Source organism: Hippopotamus amphibius, chromosome 9 (genome assembly GCF_030028045.1).
Source record: "Hippopotamus amphibius kiboko isolate mHipAmp2 chromosome 9, mHipAmp2.hap2, whole genome shotgun sequence".
In the NCBI taxonomy this organism is placed as follows: domain Eukaryota; kingdom Metazoa; phylum Chordata; class Mammalia; order Artiodactyla; family Hippopotamidae; genus Hippopotamus; species Hippopotamus amphibius.
Window position 1 is genome coordinate 35202628 of NC_080194.1, and position 16851 is coordinate 35219478.

Below are 16851 nucleotides of genomic sequence, written 5' to 3' on the forward strand. Positions count from 1 at the left end.
GTTTGTGTAGCGCAGACACTTACAGGGCTGGACGGATGGCTTACAGGGCTGGACTGATGACCTTTTGCATCCATGTTTCTGTGAAGAAAGTGAGGGACCTGGGCCTTTCTTGATTGTGAGTAGGTTGGGTTCTCCCCAGGCTCAAGCTTGGCGTGTTGCCCTACCACTGCCTACCCTAGGGAGTACTGAGGCTTACTCTTCACACCTTCTCGCCGGGCAGAGTGTCTTTGGCCATCGGCTTGGCTGGGTACCGAATTTCTCTCATCTGTGCCCATGTACACGTGGGATGACTCTTGTTTGACTTGCCCTTTTAAAAACAGCTTAAGCATGTTGAGGTTTCCTGTTGATCGGGGGCAGCCAAAGGCTATGACCCAGCGGGGAATTGTTGGCCAATCCCTGACTCACCCGAGCTGCAGTTTTCTGTGTGTGATCGAGCAGTGACAGCAGCCTGGCTCAGGGGCAGCTGGCTGCGTTCCGTGGATGGCATGGTACGCTGCAGCCTGCGAGGCTGGACTGCCTGGCTGTGAGGGCCACGGCGTTAGGGTCAGGTAGGCCTTGGTAGCGTGCGGTGTTGGCAAAGCCCTGCTGTCTTTGAACTAAATCGGTTTGGGAAAAATTCTGAAAGTTGACAGTGATCACCCTAGTAGACAACTAGAAAAGTGTGCTGAAGAGGAAGTATGTCCATGGCTCTCTTCTATAAGCTCACCTTTACCTCTTCCTGTCTTTATCTGTTCATCATTCACTGAGCACCTTCTAGACACTGAGTCTGTGTCTCTCCACCTGGAAGAGATCATGGTCTGGTAGGGAAGACCAAGAGGTTCCCTGATACTTATAAATGCTACGTTGGAGACAGAGCTGTGCCCAGTGCTGTGGGGGTTTCTGCTGACCTATGTCTGGGGGCCCGGGCAGTTCACAAAGATGGCAGAGGCCACTGCTTCCTCTCTAGAGCAGCAACACTGTGTGGTCCTGGCTTCACCACGTACCAGCTGAGAGACCTTGAATGAGATATTGAATCTTTGTATGTCTCAGTGGTTTTCATTTGCAAAATAAGGATAATAATAAAGTGTAATAATATGACAGCATTTTTGTGAAGATTCAATGAGTAAATACATGTAACAACATTTATTTAGAACTGTTCCCGATATTTGCTAAGACCTGGGTGTTGATTTGGAGCTGGGAAATGGCTGATGCTTGTTTGATGTGATGCCACTGCTGGAGGCTAGAGCTGCGAAGGAGTTGGTCTCCTCCCCATTTGCCTCCTCATTGAGAGAGGGGAAAGGATTCTTTCTTGAGGGACCCTCCTGATCTTTTTGAGACCCTCAGGGATCTGAGCTGTGATCAAGACCCAAGCTGAGGTGCAGTATCTTGTGTCTGGTAGCAGAAGCCTCGGGGAGATAGGGCTTGTCAAGCAGATAGAGCAAAGGTCTTAAGTGCATATGGGGCTACTTTGGGAAGTGGCGTGCTGGAGAAGCTTTGTAATAGCTCATGAGGGTTGATCACTAGTGTTTTTTCCCAACTCTGCATCCAGTGAGGTCACATCGGCAGTTTGACATCAGGCATAGTAGGAATATTTATACTGTGGATGTTGGCAGATGCTACAGATCTATGCTTTCTCCTCCAAGGAGCCAGTTGTTAAACATTTAGCAGCACACCACTGGTCTTACTGTTCTCTGATTGGCAGATGTGGACTTTGGGGATGCTCTGGCCCATCATAGAATTGGCTTCTGTTGCAGACAGTACTCAGGGTCTCTGGGGATGAACTGGACAGAGAGGCCCATTGAGTTTAGCCTGCTGTGGATAAGGAGCTGTTTCTTTCCTTGAGGACAGCCTTGGAAGGTATATTACTTGCATACAGTACTTTGAGTTTGAGAGTCCTATAGGAAAGGGATGTTGAGCTCTTTAAGAATGAAACAGTGGGACTTCCCTGGTGGTGCAGTGGTTAAGAATCCATCTGCCAATGCTGGGGACACAGGTTCAATCTCTGGTCCGGGAAGATCCCACATGCTGCGGAGCAACTAAGCCTGTGTGCCACAACTACTGAGCCTATGCTCTAGAGCCTGAGAGCCACAACTACTGAGCCTGCATGCTGCAACTACTGAAGCCTGTGCACCTAGAGCCCGTGCTCCACAGCAAGAGAAGCCACCACACTGAGAAGCCCGAGCACTGCAATAAAGAGTAGCCCCCACTTGCCACAACTAGAGAAAGCCTGCGCACAGCAATGAAGACCCAACGCAGCCAATAAATAAATAAAGTTTATTTATTTAAAAAAAAAAGAATGAAACAGTGCTGTCAGGCCACTCACTGCCATTTTCTCTTCTTTTCCTTTTTTTGTTTTTTGTTTTTTCCCTCCTAGGTCTCAGTCAGTCTCTCCACCTCCAGTTCTCTCCCCACCAAGGAGTCCCATTTACCCGCTCAGTGACAGTGAAACGTCAGCCTGCAGGTACCCAAGCCGCTCCAGCTCCCGGCTGCTCCTCAAGGACTGGCATCCCCGTGATCCTTCACCCCAAAATCCTCAAGCCCCATCCCCAAACACTTCACCACCCATCTGTCCCCTCAAGGCCACCAGCTTCAGTTATTTGGACAGAAGCCCTTCAGTGTGCAAGAGAGAGGACCAGAAGGAGAATGTCCAGGGGGCAGCCCAGGATGTAGAGGGAGTAGCTGCTTGTCCCCCCCTTGCCCACAGCACTCCGTCCCTGGGGTCAGCAGCGGGCCCACGGAGCATCTTTCTGAACCGCACTGGCCCCCGCGCCCACAGCCTGGGCATCCGGGAGAAGATTTCAGCATGGGAGGGTCGCCGAGAGGCTTCGCCCAGGATGAGCGTGTGTGGAGAGAAGCGGGAGGGCTCTGGGGGCGAGTGGGCGGCCAGTGAGGGCTGCCCCAGTGTGGGCTGTCCCAGTGTGGTGCCGTCCCCCTGCAGCTCAGAAAAGACCTTCGACTTCAAGGGCCTCCGGAGGATGAGCAGGACCTTCTCTGAGTGTTCCTACCCTGAGACCGAGGAGGAGGGAGAGGCACTCCCTGTCCGGGACTCTTTCTACCGTCTGGAGAAACGGCCAGGCCGGAGTGAGCCCAGTGCCTTCCTCAGGGGGCACGGCAGCAGAAAGGAGAGCTCAGCGGTGCTGAGTCGGATCCAGAAAATTGAACAGGCCCTGAAGGAGCAGCCGGGCGGGGGGCTTCCCCAGCTCCCCAGCAGCTGCTACAGTGTAGACCGAGGGAGAAGGAAGACTGGGATCTTGGGCACCTTGGAGGAACCCACAGGGAGCACCAGTGTGAGCGCCGGCAGCCGGGCAGGAGGCGTGGCTGGAGTTGGGGGGGAGGCGGGCCCACCCCCGGAGAGGGAAGGCAGTGGCTCCACTAAGCCGGGGACCCCTGGAAATAGCCCGACCTCCCAGCTGCTGCCGTCCAAGAGCTCCCCTGATCCTGCTGTGAACCCTGTCCCCAAACCCAAGCGCACCTTTGAATATGAGGCTGACAAGAACCCCAAGAGTAAGCCAAGCAATGGTCTACCTCCTTCACCCACACCTGCTGCTCCACCCCCCCTGCCTTCCACCCCAGCCCCGCCAGTCACTCGGAGACCCAAGAAGGACATGCGTGGTCACCGCAAGTCCCAGAGCAGGTAACAAATGCCCCTCCGGTGACGTATCGCCGGGCACAGCAGCTTTGTTTTCAGTGGAGGATGCAGAAGCAGACTGTGGTGGTGGGTCACAGTCAGGGTGTGCCTTAAAAGTTCTGGAGCACCAAATAATGTTAGGTGAAACATGAGCTGGGTGAGAAAGATTGATTCTTCTTCTGCTCTTGCAGGGTAAGGATACTTACATGTGAGTGCGAGGGTAAAAGCGCTTCTTCCAAATGCTGTGTACTGAACTTGTTGGCTGGGTTTGGCCTTTGGAGTAGAGCCCTGTTGGACCTTCCTCTGTGGCAAGGGTAGGGCCACCTTTCTTTCAGATAGAGTAGGCAGTCCCTTGATGACTAGTAGGATCTTAGCCTCAGAACTACCAGAAATGCCAGCTAGAGATTTATTTCTTTGATTGAAGCATTATCTAAATACTGCATGTTACCATTAACACAGTAGTGTCGACACATTTAACATGATTTCCTCTTTCCTGAGGGCTGCCTGGCCATATAGGAACCCTGGGCTTATATGAAGAGGGGATCTTTGGACTTGAAAGGGGAGACTGATAGAAAAAGGAGAGAAAGAACATTTCATCTACTTCTTGGCGAAGTCCAAGAATCTGAGATTCACATTGGTTTCCCAGTCAGCCTCAGCATTCCTGACACTGGAGTACCTGGGCCATCTCCACAATTATAGTGACTTGGGAGCTAGAGCAGCTGATGCTGGTGCGGGTTGACAGGCGTCTTGTTCTCTGAATGGGAGTGGACTGGGAGCCAGCTTCCTTTGGAAGGCCTGTGCTCTTACCCCTCACTGCCTTTCTCTTCTAACCAGAGTCAGGTGGGCATGCAGGTTGGTTTGACTTCTGGGGATTCTTCAATCTGACTTCATACTTCAGGCTTCCATCCACCATATCCCATCTCATACAGAAACTTTCCTGCCATGTGCAGAGAGGAAGACATCACTAAGGTTCAGACTCATGAGCCAGAAGAGCCCTTGGCTAAAGGGAATCCTATGTTTTGGCCCACCTCAGCATGCTGACTGACTCTTTAAGTCTGTAACAGCCTGCCAAGAGTGTTTGCTTTGTCTTTAGTTGTGTATTTCTAGAAATACCTGTCTAGAGCGTGCTATGCACGAAGCCTTTGTGCTAGTCAAGGGGACACAGCGGCATGTGAGACGTGGCTCTTCCATTCAAGGAGTTGGTGATAGGATGCATGAGATAGATGCACAAATAAATCATAGATGCTGTGCTACGTGCCCTGATCCATGTCTGGGTGGGATGCTGCAGAAACCCAGAGGAAGAGGCATCTAACTGGGGAGTGAGAGAAGCCTCTTCAGAGAGGGAGCTGCTGAGCTAAATTTAGAAGAGCAAGAAGCGCTTAGCTAGGTGAGAAAAGGGGGTGGGAGGAAAGTACATCAGCCTGAAGGTTTACATATACTCACACACACACATCACACTTACAATATACACACACACATATTCCATAAATGGTGAAGTCACTTCAAATAAGAATTAATAGCAAATTTAAATCTGTGCTCCTGGAAAAAAAAGAGAAACAGTTCAAAAAGCACAGGCTGTTTTATTTGCGTTTTTGCACAGTGAGCATATTCCCCTGAAGAGCATGAAATAGTAAATTTGTAACTGTTGTGCCAGGTGTGATTCTTGTATTTAATATACTTTTTTATTAAAAAAACAACAACAAGCCATGTATTTCTGGTATTCAACCAAAGAAGAAGAAACCTGTTTTTAACTGTTGCAATCATAATGAAATACAGTGTGTTGGTCCTCGACATGTTACCTTCCTGCAGGATTCTCGAGGATAATTTGGCTGAACATGATTTGTGTCGTTTGCTGACTTGAGAACTGTCTGCGTAAGATGTTGACTCCATTATGTACATCAGTGAAAGCTTGCTCTCGGACCAGCAGGCCAACATTCGGGAACTGCTGTGCTCAGCCATTGGGTATTTAGCTGGTTGAGAAGTCTGGGCCAGAGACAGAGATCTGAGCGTCATCATGGTAGAAATGGTAGATATGGTGATGGTCGTCAATATTGGGCCCCCAGAAAGTGCAGAGCGAGAAAGAGAGTCCTGAAGACAGAACTCTGGGACCATGGCATTGAAAAGGCAAGTGGAAAAGGGGATCCTTCACAGGATCCCCTTTTGAGAAGCAGTTGAAAACTAGGAGGGCCAGTGTCACCGAGGCGAGGGAGGTGAGGGCCAGCGTGAGGTCTTTGGCTGTGTTGAGGGCTGCACAGTAGCCAGGCAAGCTGAGAACAAGATTTGGCCTTTAGGACACTTTTAGTCCTTGACTTGCACCCCAGGGCCCCCGGGATGTTTTTCATTAAACAAGAGAGAAAGGACTGCATCAGCTGAAACGTCTAATGGTACCCAAAGAAGAGGGAGGTTTTAATGGGTGAGAGGAGGGATTCAGTCAGTGCCTTTCCTTCTCTCCCACCCCAGGAGGGACCTGCCTTGGAGAGGGAGAGGATGCAGCTGGGGCCACTCCTCCCTGATGAAGGAGAGGAGTAGAGGCTACTGTGAGTTTAGGGTGTCTGAGAAGCTAACCAGCTATGGTTTTGAAATTCTGCAGTAGAGGGGAAGGTTATTTGGGGGATGGGAAGGAGCAGGTGACTAGCTGAAGAGAAGCTGGGTCTTGGAAGTAGCTTCTGGCTGCACATTGCCCTCCTAGTTCCTCCTCAGAAGTGGTGTGATTTGTTTTGAGGGTTCAGCCCCTTCTTATTTCAACAAACCACTCACCACCGGCTGCTTCCCTGACCCCACACTGCCCTGAGCATCACCCGTGCAGTGTTGAGCCCGTACTGCCTGCTCAGAGCTGGAGCCCTTGCTCAGATGCAGACACAATATGAGACTTAAGAGCAGATGAGGCACTCATTTCCTGTGGTAATGGCAGACTTCTCAAAAATGATATTCTCTAGGGCTTGGAGGCCCAAGTCAAAAGCTCAGACCCTGGAGTCAGACAGCCTGGGAAGGTCTTACCTCTATCACTTCACCTCCCTGAGCCTCCAACTAATCAATCTTGAAGTGGCACCATACCTAGCAGCAGCATGGTGAAGATGAATGGGCTGACGTGTAGAGCATTTGACACAACATCTGACATTTAACATCCTTTTCAGCTGTGGGAGTTGTTATTGGTATTATTTCCTGGCACCCAGGCTGGGGCCTTTCAGGCCATGTGTCTCTTCACTTGGATGGTAAGTTTGGATCCATCTTGATGCTTTGCTCAGTAGCTGCTTTTGCGAGGAGGACCTCCAGTCTTTGCCAGTTGCCCTTGTTCATTCCCCACCAGGGCAGCAGGAGTTGGGTTCAGCCGGAGTGACTCATACTCTTCTCATCCACAGAAAATCCTTTGAGTTTGAGGATGCCTCCAGTCTCCAGTCCCTGTACCCCTCTTCTCCCACTGAGAATGGTACTGAGAGCCAACCCAAGTTTGGATCCAAAAGCACTTTAGAAGAGAATGCCTATGAAGATATTGTGGGTAAGCAGGGGCAGAGTGGTGGTCTGGCTGGTCTGTGGTGCTGCAGAACAGCCGCGGGAGGGGCACTCACAGGTTCCACTTCATTCGCTGTGGGCAGACCTGGCCCAGCTTCTGGAACTTCTCAAGCAAATGGGTATCAGAGGAAGCAGTTTACCAAAGACTGAGCAGCTAAGAGATTAAAGCCTGGCCTTGAATGAATTGGAACCCAAAGGGCTTCTGGGACCACAAAAAGGGAGAAACCTCATCATCCCTTCCTTTTATTTTTGAAAGACTCTGTAGTGCAACAGGTGCCCTTTTCTTATTGGTGTATCCTTAGGCAAATCACTTAGCTTTTTTGAGACCTTTTCTCTTTTGAAATGATGATGATGACATTTGGATGGTGGCAACATCAACTGTAATACTATTAATAACACTTCACAGGATTATTGTTAGGATTAAATGAGATAAAATATATATCAAAGTACCTAGCACAGTGCCTGGTCCTGTAAGTGGTATCAAGAACTGTGAAAGTATCTGAGATTTCACTCTGCTTGCAAGCTAACAAGTCTAGGCTGCTCCAGTTCACAGATGCTGGCAGAAGACACAGATGCTTGGATCGCAGACAAAGGACTTTATTACTCATGGCACAGCAGGCCACGTGAGCTTGATGTTCACACAGGTTCCCCCTTGCTCCCCAGTCCCACGGGGCAGTGTGGAGGAGGTCCAGGGAGAGGCTGCACACATGGTGGGTCTGCGTTCCAGCCGAGGAACCTCAAGCTTTTCAAGGGGCTGCTAGTAAACCTGCTCAACCTTTGCCCCACAAGGAGATGTTATCCTTATTATTCTGGTCAGGAAACAAATCTGCCTCTGCCCTGGAGTGAGACGCAATCTTCACCAAGGCTGTTTGCTCTATAAACATCTTTGAAAAGATAGTATGGAACCCTTAATTCCTTTTGCCCAGAGGGTCAGAAATGTAGGACACCATGGAGAACTGTCCTCCAACAACTGGGAAGATGTTGTGTTGGCAAACTTGTGTTTGAGTGTCAACAAAAAAAACCAATAGTCTATCGAGGTTTGGGGGAGGGCAGGGGGTGAAGGGGAAGCTGAGACGAAGTGAGAGAGTAGCACAGACATATATATACTACCAACTGTAAAATAGATAGCCAGTGGGAAGTTGTTGTATAACAAAGGGAGTTCAACACGAGGATGGAAGATGCCTTAGAGGACTGGGACGGGGAGGGTGGGGGGGAGTCGAGGGAGGGTGGGGGGGGAGTAGAGGGAGGGAGGGAATACGGGGATATGTGTATAAAAACAGATGATTGAACTTGGTGTACCCCCAAAAAATTAATAAATAAATTAAAAAAAAAAACTAATAGTCTAGGCTGGGTTGGGTTTATTTGGGGCTTTTATTTTAATCCTGGCTTCAGATTTGTTCAAGTAAAGCATGTGTCTCAGCTGTGTGTCTCAGCGTAGATCCCTGAAGAAAAGGGAAGGGTGTGCCTGTGCACTTGACGGCTCCCGCCTTCATCTCTGTCTTGGTCTTATCTCTGCCTTAGGCCTTGGGGCTGAAGAACATAGTCTTAGTGAACATGATACAGAGAGGAGTGGCCCTAGTGGAGAACCCTCCAGATAAGACTGTGGAATCCTAGGAAGAGAGGGTCTATCTATTCCCTCATTTGATTTGAGCCATCAGGTTCCTAGTTTTCTCCTTATAGCCTGCTGGGCCAGCATTTCTGGGGAGTCAGCAGCAGTGCTCGGATCCACACAGGCACTGCTTTCCCAGGATTGGAGTGTATAGCATGTAGCCATCTGAAATCCAGTCACATCAGGAAGACTGTGGGAGCGAGATTCCCCAGAACAGCAGAAGGGTTTGGGGAGGGAGGCCTCTTCCTTTACCACTGGGAAAAACCTTTGTATGCACGGTCACCCAGAGCTGAGGTCAAGAGCTGTGGGGATCAGGGGCACAGCCCCATCTTCCTCCCTACCCCTGAGCAGGGTACATTCCTATTTCCTCGAGTTTGAGAGAAACTGTCATGTGTCATTGCTGCGCGGAGCCCTTGGGAGCACCTGGTGTGGTTGCTGCAGTGGGCAGGGTAGGCTCCAGTTTTCAGCTCTCCCTCCTCAGGATCCAGGCACTGCCAACACTGGGGCCTCACTGCTCTCTCTGCTCTGAGAAGGCTTTGCAGCCCTTCTGTGCTGCCCAGGGGTCTCACGTGGGGCAGTGTTCTTGCCTCAGCTGAACTGGGATAAGAGAAAGGGATGCTTCAACCATTTCTCCCTGTCCAGAGTTCCATGATTGCAGGGCTCTGTTCGGGGTTGTTTGCGGGTGGTGTGTGGTGTGTGCGGGGCGTGGTGGGAGGTGAGAATTTTGGAGACATTGTTCTGGGCAACAGAACCCGTTCTCTGAACATCCTTAGGTCAGGTCAGAATTTTGGAGACATTGTTCTGGGCAACAGAACCCGTTCTCTGAACATCCTTAGGTCAGGTCAGAAGAGGAAGAGGGAGGCAAGTGTGTCTGAGCCTCAGACTCCTCACCCAGTGGAGGGGACTTCCTGCCACTTTGAGATGCTGCTCGAGGAGGCAGGAAACTAGAGGAGCAGCTTGGATGCTTCTTAGATGGGGTAAAGGCTGGTATGAGGAGGGGTTGGAACTGGGGCATGTTCCTTAGCTGCTCAGCTAGTTTCTGGATCTTTGGAGCATTGTGTAGAGAGAGTAGGGGAAGCGAGATGGGGTGGGGGGGGGCACTTGAATGTTTTATGTTGCCCTTGTGGGGTGGGGGTGGGGTGGGTTTCAGCGTCTCTGGGTGTTCAGTGCCCTGGGCACGTTTTCCTCCTTTACATCCCCACAGCAGCCCCATCTGAACTTCTAGACCTGACCAGGGAGGCTAGAGGGAAATACAAAGGAGAATATCTCTTTCTCTCAGATTCTGGCTGACTTACCCTTTCTCCTTCCCTGGAGAGAGGCCCAAGAATTTGGACCCCCTAGAGGCTTTGGGGGTAGGGGGGGAGCTTGTTGCTGAACTCTGAATGTCACTTTCACTTTTGCCTCGGATTGACCACTGCCTGACTTCCTGGGAGCCTTCTCTCTCTTCTTGGCCCAGCCTGTGCTCTGCGAGGCTGAGGTCGTTCTGGTTTGGATTATCCAGCTCTTGTGCTGCCTCGCTTGCCTGGGGACAGACAGAGCTTTGTTTCCGGTGTGTGACAGTGGGGCTGTGGCGGGAGGTGGGGGCTGGGCAGAGAGCACCCATGCTAAGTCTTTATCTTGGAGAGCAGCCCATTGGTCTGGAGTTCCTGGTCTGTAAGAGGCTGAGGACCAGTTGACCCAGAGACTAACGTGTCTTCTCCATGAGCCCAGGACTTGAACGAGGGGCCCGGGGGAGTGTATTAGCCTCCTGCCCATATCAGGCATGACACCTTGGGAACTGGGGTGAGATACTCCAAAACAGGCTGAGGTTTATCCTGCTAATTTGTGATAGAGTGGTTCAGAAATAAAGTTACTGCCATGTTGCTGCTTGGGGCTGTTAATTCTCGCCTGTCCTATTTGACATCTGCCTCTGGAAGATGCTGCTATCTTACAAAGCCTTATAATCGTTTGCATTCTGAGCCTGACACTTAAAAATGCACCCAAGGAAGCAGCTTGTTAGAGAGTTATGTGGAGTGGCCTCGGCGCCTGACCAAGGAGCCTGGGCTGCATTCCTGCAGAGATTCCCACTCCCATCAGCTCGCTGGGATGAGGGAGAGTTTCCAGGAACTTGAGCAGGGTGGGAGCTGGGGACAGAGCCAGTCAGCCTTACTGCAAAGCTTTTTGAGCCTCCGCTCTTTCTGCCTTCTTCTCTCATTTATCCCAAGGCTGGGGAACAGAGACATCTAACAGCATAGCAGCTGCTGCCCAGAGGTGCAGTCCAGGGAATGGGGCCTGGGCAGTTGGTAAATGGTGATCAGCCTCGGAGGGTGGGTAACAACTGTCCCCTTAGAGCTCCCCATCTGATGTGCTATGCATTGTCGGGGGAGTTGGGCCCCTAATCTGGCCCTCTCTCCACTGTGAGAGGGAGGGGAGGAGTCTGAGACCCAGCAGAAACAGCTGGTTGGAAGCAGGAGAGGGTTGGGGAGGGAAGCTGCAGACCCAGGGCCCTAGCCCTGGGTGTGGTCCAGGAAGCTTAAGATTCCGTTTGGGGAAATTCTCAGTGCCTGTGCACAGACACACACCCCTTCTCTAACTGGTTCTTCCAGTCCTGCGTTTGTTGGGGGGTGGGGTGTTTGGCACCTGTGGTTAATGACCAGATGAGATGTGGGGAGGAGTGGGGGCAGGGCTAGGTGGGACTGGGTTCTTCCTTCTAGAGGATCCATGTGATAAGTTTAGGCTCTGACCAGCCCCTTTAGAAGAGCGCAAAGCAGAAATTCTTGACGATGCCCCTGTCCCTGGTCTCATCAGCAAAGCTGGGAAAGGTTGAGACCTCTGGCTTCCACAGCTGAGCTTGATGAGATAGGGCTGCTCAGGCCATGCTTGGGGGAGGAGGGCCTACCTCTTTTCTCTCTCCAAGGGCTGCATGGGCAAGAATGCAGGTGAAAGTCTTGAGGTCTGTCAGGCTTCCTGTCTCCCACCCATGCCCCTGCTAAATCTTCCCCAGGGGTCTCCACTCAGCTCCAGCTTCTTCAGGCCTCCTCCAGAGAAGGTTCTGAGCCCGATTCTCCAGCCTTCCTCCTCTCCCACCTCTGAGCCATTGCTCTGGGATTGATTTGCTCTCAGCCGATTCCATTTAGTGGCTCTAGGCCTCAGGGGCTGCTTGGTTTCTGCACATCCCCTCCCCTGGGCACCCTTGCTACCTAGACAGATGACTGGGAGTGTCTCTGGGAGGCAGCTCCAGAAGGGTAGTCAGAACAGTCCGGGAAGTTGAGAGTAAAGATGAACGAGGGCCGTGAAGGGCCCAAGCTAAGGCTGGGGAGGCAGGGCTTGGTCCAAGGCCAGTGTCATTTCCTGGAGAAATGATTAGTGGCCTGGTTATATCAGAGAGGATGTTAAACGTTGCTGGAGAAGAAAGAGGCTGATGTTAGGGCTGGGCAGGCAGAAGGAGCAGGCATTTGAGGCTTTCCTCAAATTTAGTTTCCAGAGGCAATACTAGGCTGGAGAACCTAGTGTTCCCAACTGTTTTCAATTGCCAGATTATCACTGACGTGCATCCATTACTTCCCTGGGTCTCAGTCTCCTAAATCCATTTCTTGGAGCTTTGGATTTTGTATTAATATTCAAAGCTTTGATTCTGGGGAAAGAAAGAAGGGAGAGTAGAGGAGTGAAGGAGGGAGGAAAAGAGAGTTTGCCTTGGGGCTCATGTCATTCCTCTGAAGCTATTAGGAAGTTTAGAAACATCTATCTAAAGCAGTGGTTCTTAATGGGGTGGGTGTACAGTTTCATCCATCCATCCATCCATCCGTCCACCCATCCACCCATCCACCTGTCCTTTCTTCCTCCTTTCCTTTTCTCCTTCCTCCCTTCCTTCCATTGTCCATCTGTTCACCCATCCACCCATCATCCATTTATCCACTCATCTGCTCAGGGGACATTTGATAGTGTCTGGAGACATTTTTGGTTGTTATAATGGAGGGGGTGCTACTGTCATCTGTCTAGTGGGTTGAGGCCAAGTTGTTACTAAACATCCTACAAATGCGCAGGACAGTCCAGCACCAGGAGAATTATCCAGCCCCAAATGTCGACAGTGTGGAGCAACTCTGATCTAAAGGAGTTGAGACAGGGTCATCCTATAGGCTGGGGGATGGTGATGAGGACTCTGGCTGGTCATCCAGCCCAAAGCAGTTTAGATTTGATGAACCTGGAATAAATGTTCTTCCTGCCTGCATCTGCTCTGTCCTGTTTCACAGGATCAGGAAGACTGTGTCCTGGCTTTCTCCAGTCCTTGGTCCCCCAGCCTCACTGCTACAGGATATATGTTGGAGAGGGACCAAGAAATACATTCTATCCTGATGCCCCCCCTAAGTGCCCACAGTGGAGCAGGCTGGAGAAAACATGCAGGGGATGCCAGGTTTCATATTTGGCTCTTGAGGCAGGGTTGCTGGGCCAGCTCTGCTTAGTCAGGGCTCTGGAATGGAGACAAGTCATTTTCGTAGGATGACTGTGTTACAGGAAAACGTCTGTTCAATTGCTGGGGACTCTGCTTGGTGTTGGGAATCACTTAATCCAGTCCCAAATCCTTCCTTGACCCATCTTTGACTCATAAGTTTACAGAGATTTGTATTGCTCCCATGGCAGTCTAATTAGCTGTGACCGAAATGCCCCCTTCACAGTGCCCCCCCCCACCCATCCCCCTCTCTGTAAAGGCATTTCCTAAATTCATGGTGGTTTTTCATGATAGTAAGAAGTAGATGCCACAATCTGGGGAGATCTTGGTTTTGGAAATTGAAAAATCTGAAAGCATATAGGGATTTGGTTTTTCTCCTGTGTCCTATCCTAGGAAAGCTTACACTCCCATTGGCCTTTGTATCTAGTCTATGGCTCTTTCTTCTGTCTGCTCCCTAAGAAGTGGCATCTGAACTCCTCTATGGTGGGAAGCACAGGCAGGCATCTGTGGGGCTCAGTGGTCACCCAAGCTCAGTCCTGCTGCTGAATGGAGAGGGTGGAGAGAGCCCTGCTCTCCCTGTGTGCCACCCCCAGCAAAGCTGTATTCTGGCCACTGGTTCCTACGTCCCAAATAGTGATGTTGATACCAGGGGAGGCTATGGAAAGACAAGACAAAGGGGAGGAGAGGGCTGTATTCACTCATAGTCCCCGTGGACCTTGTCACCACTGTGATTTTGCTGCAGACTGAGCCATGACTGACCTTGCTCATGATATTATTGTATTTTAGAAAAGTCCAGGTATGTGTTGGCAGGAAAGGGGCAGGAGGGTATGGCTTGTGGGAAGGGGTTGCTCTTCAAGGGCAGGGACTGTGCTTTGGAATTTATGTGATTTTCTGGTGGTGCCAATACAATGCCTACAGCCAGGGATTTTAGAATTGAGTCCTGAGAAGAGAAAGAAGAACAGCCCCCCAACCCCACCCCTCGGGCCCAGACTCCTTTCAGGCCTTTCGCATCTCCCCTGTGTCACAGCAGGAGAGTGTATTCCGAAAGGAGAATGATGACCTTTGTCTTTGCTGAGGTTCGTGGTGGAGGAAGTGGAGTGACACTATAGTCAGAGCAGTTCATTGAACAAATAATACTGAGCACTCACTCCTTCAGTGGACCAGACAAAAGCCGTGTCCTGAGAGAGCTGTGGTGCAGTGTGCAGGCGGGAGGGAGAGCTGGTGAAGCCCGGCTCCCTGGAGTTCACAGAGTCCCTCCATGCCCATCCCCAGAAGTGGTCCTCAGGGAGCAGTGGGTGAAGGAACAGCCGTGTGACCCCTGAAAGCCATTTCTACCTTGAACGGTATATCTTTGTGGCTTTCATAGCAGAGGGACGGGAGCCAAGGAAGGACGCCTGGTGTTGGCTTTGTCCTCTGGTTGGGCACAAGCACGGGTGGCTGAGCCAGTCTTGTGCAATCCCTGAATTTACAAAGCGGAGGCCAGACAAGGCTGAGCTGAACTGGAGGTGGGGGGTTCAGCTTCTGGACTCGGGAGCCAGGATCTCTTTGTAGCCTCCTCACTGCAGACGGGCAGCTGCATGACTCATGCGCTGAAGGGCCAGGCAGAAGCCACTCTCTTTGGCTCACAGGAATTCTGCTTGTTTATTTGTGTGTGTGTGTTTCCTTCTTCCCTTCTCCCCCTTCTCTAACTTTTCCTCCTCTGCAGGAGATCTGCCCAAGGAGAATCCGTATGAGGATGTGGACTTAAAGAGCCGAAGAGCAGGACGAAAATCCCAGCAACTGTCTGAGAACTCCTTGGACTCTTTGCACAGGATGTGGAGTCCTCAGGAGAGGAAGTACAACAACCCACCCACTCAGGTAACGGCAGCCCTGACTTGGGCCTGTAGGGTCAGCACGAGGTGTGGGCCACCTTCAACTCGGAGGCTTTTTCCCTCACTAGCACGTGGCAAAGGTGACGTCAGGGACTTCTGCCATGTTGGTATCCTTGTGGACAAATGAGATGTACTCGTAGGGCCACCCTGTCCCGCCTTCTTCCCTTCACTACTTGAGCTCTGAGCTGCAAAACTAAGGCAGGAGCCCTTGGTAGTCTCCTGTCTAGTCATTATTTCTCCTCCCCTTCCTGGAAACAGGAAGACAGGGCCCAGGTTGGAGTCTTGATATTCTGTAGCTCTGGCAAAACTGATCTCAGCACTGGCATTTAAGGGCCAAGAATCAGATTTAGGGAACTAGACAGGTGTCTCTAGGACAGAACCACTCCCATTGGATAAATGGTTGAATGGACTGATAGAGGCAGAATAAGAAGAAAGGTGAAGAGTCAAAGGTGGCTCTTAGGCCGTGGCTCGTTCTGGCCTTGTCCGTGGTGGACAGGAGGCAGGAGAGTAGAGATCCTGTCTTAGACTTACCCAAGCAATGCTAATTCTCCTGGATATTTTATAATACTGGCTAGAGATTATAAAAATTATTTCTCCTGCCTTTGGAATGATGCAGTTGTTTTTATAGGGTTGGCCAAAAAGTTCGTTTGGGTTTTCCATAACATCTTACGGAAAAAGACCATACGAACTTTTTGGCCAACCCAGTATAAAAGATTAACCTTTCTAATGTGCTCTGTTCAAATACGCTTCTGTTGAATTTGTATTTCCAGACTGATTGGGTGGGAAGAGGAAATTGGGGGATGGGGAGGAAGGGGGTCTTGCTGAAGAGCGATGAGAGGCAATGCCACATCCAGACGGCAGGGGGGAGGTGTGCCAAGCGTGCAGGGGCACTGCCTTTTTAGCGTCGAGCAGGATCCGCCGAGAATAAGGTGCCCTGCGCTGAAGGGTGCAGATCTGGGCTCGGGATGGGAGCAGCCCAGGATCATGTAGGTGAGGGAGCCGCTGGCTCTGAGGCCTGCCTTGCCAGGCTTTGCTGGTCAGAGCCCTTGTATTCTCCCTGGAAGAAGTGAGCAGGGTTGCTGGCATGTAGATTCTGGCCTCTGCTAGAGAAGCCTTTTAGGATTAACTCAGAGGCTGAGTGGGGAAGACTGGCTCCATCAACCACAGCCAGTAACAAGCAGAGTCTGAGCCTTGTCCCAAAGCTCAGGAGGCGCCCACAGAATTCCCACTTGGCCCTCTTTTTCCATTCAGATGACAGTCCAGTTTTGTTAGTCTCTGCTTTCTTTTTTCTGGCAGAAGTAGTTATGCAAGTATCTTTGTGGAAGCAAGTATCTAATCTAGCCCTGACCTGCTGATAAGCAGCTGAGGTCTTAAAAGAGGAAACCTTGGTAGATGGAAATTCCCAGTGGGATTTGGGAGAGTCAGGGATGCCAGCCTGTGGCTTCTCTGTCCAGGTCCCAGCAGACAGGTACCAGCCAGTCAAGGCATCTGTGCTGAGTCTGTCTCCTATGTCCCCTCCCACATGCCAGGTCTCCCTGAAACCCGGCAGCCAGTCCCTGCGCAGTGGAAACTGGTCAGAAAGGAAGAGCCACCGGCTGCCACGATTACCCAAGAGGCACAGCCATGACGACATGCTGCTGCTGGCTCAGTTGAGCCTGCCGTCTTCACCCTCCAGCCTCAATGAGGACAGCCTCAGCACCACGAGTGAGCTGCTGTCCAGCCGCCGGGCCCGCCGCATTCCCAAGGTAGCCTCCCCTTCTGGAGCCTGCTGGGTCTGGGCAGATGGGCAGGCAGGCGGTGGCTCTTCCCCCCTTTCCTCCCTTCCTTC

The 16851-nt window shown here is 51.2% G+C and overlaps 1 protein-coding gene across 3 annotated transcripts in view; it reads left to right on the forward strand.

Moving 5' to 3' along the window:
- Positions 1–16851, forward strand: part of DENND2B (DENN domain containing 2B) — a 152762-nt gene that overhangs the window by 115780 nt on the left and 20131 nt on the right. For 2 of the 3 annotated variants that reach the window (XM_057750140.1, XM_057750141.1), the window contains exons 6-9: positions 2354–3613; positions 6967–7103; positions 14858–15009; positions 16553–16768. In XM_057750140.1, the coding sequence (XP_057606123.1) occupies positions 2354–3613; positions 6967–7103; positions 14858–15009; positions 16553–16768 (1765 nt within the window). The remainder of the gene's footprint in view (positions 1–2353; positions 3614–6966; positions 7104–14857; positions 15010–16552; positions 16769–16851) is intronic. The other variant, XM_057750142.1, reaches the window with a different exon arrangement.